The sequence below is a fragment of the Armigeres subalbatus genome, unplaced genomic scaffold (assembly GCF_024139115.2).
Source record: "Armigeres subalbatus isolate Guangzhou_Male unplaced genomic scaffold, GZ_Asu_2 Contig1141, whole genome shotgun sequence".
Taxonomy (NCBI): Eukaryota; Metazoa; Arthropoda; class Insecta; order Diptera; family Culicidae; genus Armigeres; species Armigeres subalbatus.
In genome coordinates this window covers 173,976-180,704 of record NW_026941893.1, presented here as the reverse complement: position 1 = coordinate 180,704, position 6,729 = coordinate 173,976, and the positions used below count along the sequence as shown (strand labels likewise).

Genomic DNA, 6,729 nt, shown 5'->3' with positions numbered 1-6,729 from the left:
GCTGTTCCGATGTGTAGAGCGGTGAGTCACCCATCCAGGGGTAGGAAGTGGGGGCCATTCGCTGGTGGATGGAGCGTGTGGTGTTGGAGCTTGAATCGATACTGCAGCGGTCGCCAGCCGTTTGTGAGGTTACAAAGGTGGAAGTATTGGTATCGTTCGTCGGGGAGCCGGGATGGCCGGAAAGTTCGTCTCGTTGAGAGCAGGAACACGGTTCTTCTTCGTTGGAGACCTTCTTCCGGATTTCCCAAAACGTCGCCCGCTTTGGACAGTCCTTGGTTGTAGCCTAATGTTTGTCGCTGCAGTTACCACATTTGGTATCAGCCACCTCCCTCTTGCCGCACTTTTTGGCCGGATGGGGTCCGCCACACTTGTTGAGGCGCGGCTTCATGCGGCAGTTCCTGGTGCCTTGCCCGAAATTGAAGCGGTTGATGCACTGCGTGACGTCGCGGTGCACTGGCCGATATTGCTCCCAGTCAACGACGGTGTAAATTATAACGCCGACCAAGCTTCAGCTCCTTCTACGTGGTAGAGCCGTGCTCCAGGTGGACCAGGTAAAGCTGGTCGCGATATCTCCTCGTCTTGTTGTGACGAGCAATCTTGTACACGGTCACTGGCTTCAGGCCGCAGCTCTTGAGTTTCGCCTTAGATCTTCTTCCTTCATGTCGTGGAGCCCTCGCAGCAAAGCCTTGAGCGGCTTCGTGCCGGGGTGGTCATGAGTGTAGTACTGCATAAGCTGCTTGGAGGGGTAACCCGCGCCTCCAAGAGCTGTGCGCTTAGGCACTTTTCCCGCGGCCGAATCACTGTATATAGCGCGCAAATGTTGCAAATGGTCTTGTCTTTGCTTAGTTCACAATAATATTATAATACATAAAACGAAAACATGAACCTTTAATTCAAAATTTAAAAAAAAATATTCGATCGGGATCGAATGGTACATTTCATGAAAATAGATTTGCTAATAATTTCTGCAACATCATTTCAAGAGTAATGATTATGCATGGGACCTCCGGGGTACGGGTGAATGAATCAGGGCTTATTTTTGGTCAAGACGCAGGTAGTCTGTTTGACGTAGACACACCCCATTGCCGCCATCTGGTATACAGTTTTATTACAAGTTAATCCGTTATTTACAATTCTTATCAATGCTTTACTAATTCGTGTAGGTCTGATTAGGAGGTCGATAGTAAGTTGAAAATCACTTCTTTCCTGCGATAACAATACCAAAATTATATAAAAGGATAACAAACGTGCCAATTGCTGCTAGTCACACTAAATCTAAAGATGAAGGTCACATTTGCGCTTGCATTGGTTGTCTGCTACTTGGCAGTTGGTAAGAAAGCTAAAATATTTGCCTTGTACTCAGTATGTTAATTCATATTTAAACGTCTTCAGCTTACGGTCGGTCTGTCGAACCATGGGCACTGATTCCGGATGGCGCAGGTAACATGCACATGGTGAACATCGATCCCGTCAATATTCCTGAAGGAGAAAATGAAGTTGAACCACATTTCAACCCGGAAGCCGACGTGGTCTTCCGAATGTTCACTAGACGTAATCCAGTTCACGCACAGACTATCAGTTGGGATGACCCATCCTCAATTTCCAACTCCAACTTCAACCCGGATCATCCCACTCGGTTTTTGATCCATGGTTGGGTTGAAGGCCAAGATGCCACCCTGCATTGGGTTATCAAGGACCACTTCATGCGCGTCGGTGACTTCAACGTCATCAATGTGGACTGGGGTGCAGGTGCGCAAACTATCAACTACATTGCCGCCCGTAACCGTGTCGGAGGAGTTGGAATGATTGTGTCCCGAGTTATTGACGTGATTCGTGCTACTACTGGGCAGTCGCTGGATTTGATCAACGTCATTGGATTCAGTCTGGGAGGACATGCCGCTGGTAACGCTGGAAAGGGTCAGAATGGTCAGTTGAACTCGGTCATCGCTCTAGATCCTGCTGGTCCGTTGTTCTCAGCTGGACAGGCCGACATATTGGCTGCCAGTGACGCAGTGTACACAGAAGCCATCTACACCAATGCTGGCAACCTTGCTTTCGATGCTCCATTAGCCCAGGCAAACTTTTACCCGAATGGTGGACGTTCGCAGGCAGGATGCCTCACTTCGATTTGTGATCACAATCGAGTCAACGAGCTGTTTGCAGAGTCAGTTTCCACTGATAATCACTTCATTGCCATGCAATGTGCTAATTACCAGGAAATTTTGAACGGTGTGTGCACTGTCGGGTCGTACGCCAAGATGGGTGGTGAACCTTCGAATCGAGGACGTGGAGTTAGCGGAGTGTTCTATCTGCGCACGAACTCAGCATCGCCATTCGCTAGAGGCTAAAATGCAATATGAAATGCATGCAATACAGAGCAATGCAATATGAAATATTTTATAATATTTATGAGATTTTTATGTGATATTTACTAATTATAATATTAAATATGAACTGAAATCCATTGTTTTTGCACTATTGTTCGTCCCCTATGTCATGTTATGAGTGGAGTACTAAGATTTGAGTACATACTTAACTTAACCCTTATGTTAACCCTTAATTTAGTTACTTTTCGCACTTGGTAGAACTCATGGTACTCAACATGGTAGAACTTTTAGCAGTAAAGAGAAATGTATTGATTCACACTCGAGAGCGTTTACACACACGTGTAAATCAAGCCAGGACCGATAGAGAAAGTTTTGATGTTATGTTTTAAAACGGTTCAAGTATAGGCCCTCGAAACGTTTAGTAACGCAGAAGATTTAGGACACAGCCCAAATGTTTGCTTCATTGTAAACACCAAATACCATTTTCTGTGCTCTTTGCACTTGCGGATTTGTGTGACGAAGAGTGGGTATGGAGTACGCTCTTCCGTACAAAGAGGAAGTGTATTTTTGCACAATTCCCTCGGAAAACGGATCGAGAAAGAGGAGTTTGTGCACTTTCTCTTGAGCTTTCGTCCGAGCAAGCCAACCCTGGTCACAAGTATTAATCCACCTATGTCTACGTTTAATAATTCGAGCCTGGTGACCTTACAACTGGGCCTCGAATGCTGAGCTCTATCGATGATGCCATCAAAATCCGAATTCAACAGTAATTCGAGAGCGTAAATGGAGGTGACTCGGCCACACATGAACATGGTCGTACAATTTGTGGTTGCTACTCCATGATTGACTAGAACCTGCGAAATTTTACAGAGAAGAGAACCATGTTAAAGGAGCTTGTGATTGATGTTTCGAAAGTTCACGCTTTTTGGGTAAATAATGGCGCCGGCCATAAAATGAAGGGTGGCTTGTTAGTTCGACTCTCGTTGGTATTAGAGACCAACCCAATCAACACAAAATCATATATGATGCAACATAAAATTCTAATGTGGAGGCCATATACGTACATATTGTATGGGAAAGTATCTGTATGGCCTCCACTTTAGCATCATATGTGACATCATATACGATCTTGGGTTGACTGGGAAGAATACCTCTACATCTCCACGATTGTCTTGGAGATGGTGTAGTATGAGTTTTAATGAATATATCCATGGATTCACTTTGGTAAATCAATGCACGATGGGTCACACCGGGAAGTTAGAAGGAAAAACATATTTTCACTTATGACATGATATTTTAGCAACAAAGTGTCTTCATCAAAGTCAAAGCTTATTGTTGAGGCTTTATTTTGATGTTTGTTGCAATAGGGTGGTCCCACTACATTGTGAGATAATTTTTTTTAATTCTATAATTCTTATTTTAGCATTTTACGATGTTTATGAAAGTTATTCCTGATTCAAATTTGAGGCACTTTGCTGAAAAAAATCATCGTCTGAATTATTTGTTATGATAATTTAAAAAAATAGCTTGACTTTAAAAGTCAATGTTCTGATTGTAGCTTTTTAGATTTAGTTTCCATAAAAGCTATGTCTTCCACAAAATTTTAGAGCATAAAAAACGCATGTTTTGGTTACCGAACCGAGTGAATAAATTGGTGGGTTGTAGAGATATCACTGCGTAATGGTCCGATTCAGCATTTTAGCAGGAAAAACTCATTTCTCCGTTCTCAAATATTTAAGACACTCTTTGTCTTCAGAGTAGACCTGTGCACCACCGCGCCACGCCGCTGCCGGTAGTTTTACTTACGCCGCCGTGCTGACGATCATATTTTTTCCACATCGATAACTAATCGCAATAAAAAAAATCAATTAATTTGAGTCGAGTCGAGTAAAGTACGAGATACTGAAGATGGCCTTACAGTTGAGAACGAAAGTGGTTGATTAGTTTATGAGTTTGAATGAGACTTATCCAGTAGGATAATACATAAAATGTTTAACTGATCCTTGGAATTCGTCTAAGCTAAAGCCTCATTCAGTCGGGCACTTAACCTCTAGGTGACTCTCAAATTATGTTTGTTATGGTACATAAGCTTTTGTGAAGGCTTGAATACATGAATACATGCGTCCCCATTTTTATAGGATCTGGCATTGGTAAAGGCAAATCATTGATAATATTTGTTTTCATGTTTATGAAAATCAATCACGCCACTTGTTTAATTTTTTTTTGTTTTTTGATTTGTGCTACTAGGACAGTTGATTTATTTGGCAAGCCAATTTAGCAAAATAATTAAATCCCTTCTGTGAATGCTTTTTCAGTTTTTTGTCCAGTATAACTAATTTCTATTTTGAAATCAATTTTTGAATATGACGGACAAAACCGCTTGGTATATTTCCTCGTAAATTCCTCAAGATATTCCTCCAAAAAGTTTCTTTTAAAAAAACTTAGAAAATTCCTTGTTCCTTTCCTCCGCTCAAAGCGCAGAAGCCCAAGTCCTGGCGTTAGGTGGGACGCTAAACAGCTCTGACACGACTGGGAACCGGCTTCATAGTGCTGGGAAAGATGCGCCAACGCGTGATTGGGTGGCAGCCAATCAACGCAAGGATGTGCAAGCTGAGGATAAAATGCCGTTTCTTCAACTATAGCATCATCAACGTGCACTGCTCACACGAAGGGAGACCCGACGACGAGAAAGAAGCGTTCTATGCACAGCTAGAGCAGACGTACGATGGATGCCCACTGCGGGACGTCAAAATCGTCATCGGTGATATGAACGCTCAGGTAAGAAGTGAGGAAATGTATAGACCGGTCATCGGACCGGATAGTCTGCATATCGTATCGAACGACAACGGCCAACGATGCATAATCTTTGCAGCCTCTCGCGGAATGGTAGTCCGAAGCACTTTCTTTCCCCGCAAGAATATCCACAAGGCCACATGGAAATCACCTAATCAGGTAACGGAAAACCAAATCGACCACGTTCTAATCGACGGTGAATTTTTTGTCCGACATCACGAACGTACGCACTTACCGCAGTGCGAATATTAAATCCGACCACTACCTCGTTGCAGTATGTCTGCGCTCAAAACTCTCGACGGTGTACGATACGCGTCGGAGTCGTCCGCCGCGGCTTAACATTGGGCGGGTACAAGCTGGTAGACTAGCCAAACACTACGCGCAGCAGCTGGAAGTAGCACTTCCAACGGAAGAGCAGCTGGCCGCACCGTCTCTTGAAGATTTCTGGATAGATATTCGATCCGCCATAGGAAGCACCGCAACTGCTGCACTAGGCACGGAGGCTCCGGATCAGAGAAACGACTGGTATGACGGCGAATGTGAGCAGTTAGTTGAGGAGAAGAATGCAGCATGGGCGAGATTGCTGCAACACCGCACGAGGGCGAGCGAGCGCGGAACAGACAAAACTCAATATTTCGGAGGAAAAAGCGCCAGCAGGAAGATCGAGACCGTGAAGAGACGGAGGAACTATACCGTGCTAATAACGCTCGAAAGTTCTATGAGAAGTTGAACCGTTCACGCGAGGGCCACATGCCACAGCCCGATATGTGTAAGGACATAAACGAGAACCTTCTTACAAACGAGTGTGAGGTGATCCAAAGGTGGCGACAGCACTACGAAGAGCACCTGAATGGCGATATGGCAGACAACGGTGGCGGTATGGTAATGCACCTAGCAGCACGCGCGCAGGACATGCGACTTCCGGCTCCGAATCTCCAGGAAATCCAGGAGGAGATCGGCCGTCTGAAAAACAACAAAGTCCCTGGACTTGACCAACTACCAGGAGAGCTGTTTAAACACGGTGGTGAGGCACTGGCTAGAGCGCTGCACTGGGTGATTACCAAGGTTTGAGAGGATGAGGTTCTGCCGCAGGAGTGGATGGGAAGTGTCGTGTGTCCCATCTACAAAAAGGGCGATAAGCTGGATTGTAGCAACTACCGCGCAATAGCATTGCTAAACGCCGCCTACGAGGTACTCTCCCAAATTGTATGCCGCCGACTAACACCAATTGCAAAAGAGTTCGTGGGGCAGTACCAGGCGGGATTTATGGGTGAACGCTCTACCACAGACCAGGTGTTCGCCATACTTCAGGTATTGCAGAAATGCCACGAATACAACGTGCCCACACATCATCTATTTATCGATTTCAAAGCAACATATGATACAATCGATCGGGACCAGCTATGGCAGCTAATGCACGAAAACGGATTTCTGGACAAACTGATACGGTTGACCAAGGCGACGATAGATCGGGTGATGTGCGTAGTTCGAGTTGCAGGGACATTTTCGATTCCCTTCAAAACGCGTAGCAAGGTGATGGTCTTTCGTGTCTGCTATTCAACATCGCTTTGGAGGGAGTAAAACGAAGGGCAGGGAGTACGATTTGCGG

The 6,729-nt window shown here is 45.0% G+C and overlaps 1 protein-coding gene across 1 annotated transcript; it reads left to right on the top strand.

Annotated features, from left to right (window-relative positions):
- Nucleotides 1-1,288: 1,288 nt before the first annotated feature.
- On the top strand, nucleotides 1,289-2,460 carry LOC134202310 (pancreatic triacylglycerol lipase-like). The gene is made up of 2 exons (XM_062677339.1): nucleotides 1,289-1,330; nucleotides 1,393-2,460. Exon 2 carries the CDS (start codon nucleotides 1,446-1,448, stop codon nucleotides 2,346-2,348), a length of 903 nt encoding a protein of 300 aa, XP_062533323.1. The 5' UTR covers nucleotides 1,289-1,330; nucleotides 1,393-1,445; the 3' UTR covers nucleotides 2,349-2,460.
- The last annotated feature ends 4,269 nt before the right edge of the window (nucleotides 2,461-6,729 follow it).

Excerpts from the sequence above, each read along its gene's own strand:
- LOC134202310 (XM_062677339.1), top strand. The coding sequence starts at position 1,446 with ATGCACATGGTGAACATCGATCCCGTCAATATTCCTGAAGGAGAAAAT.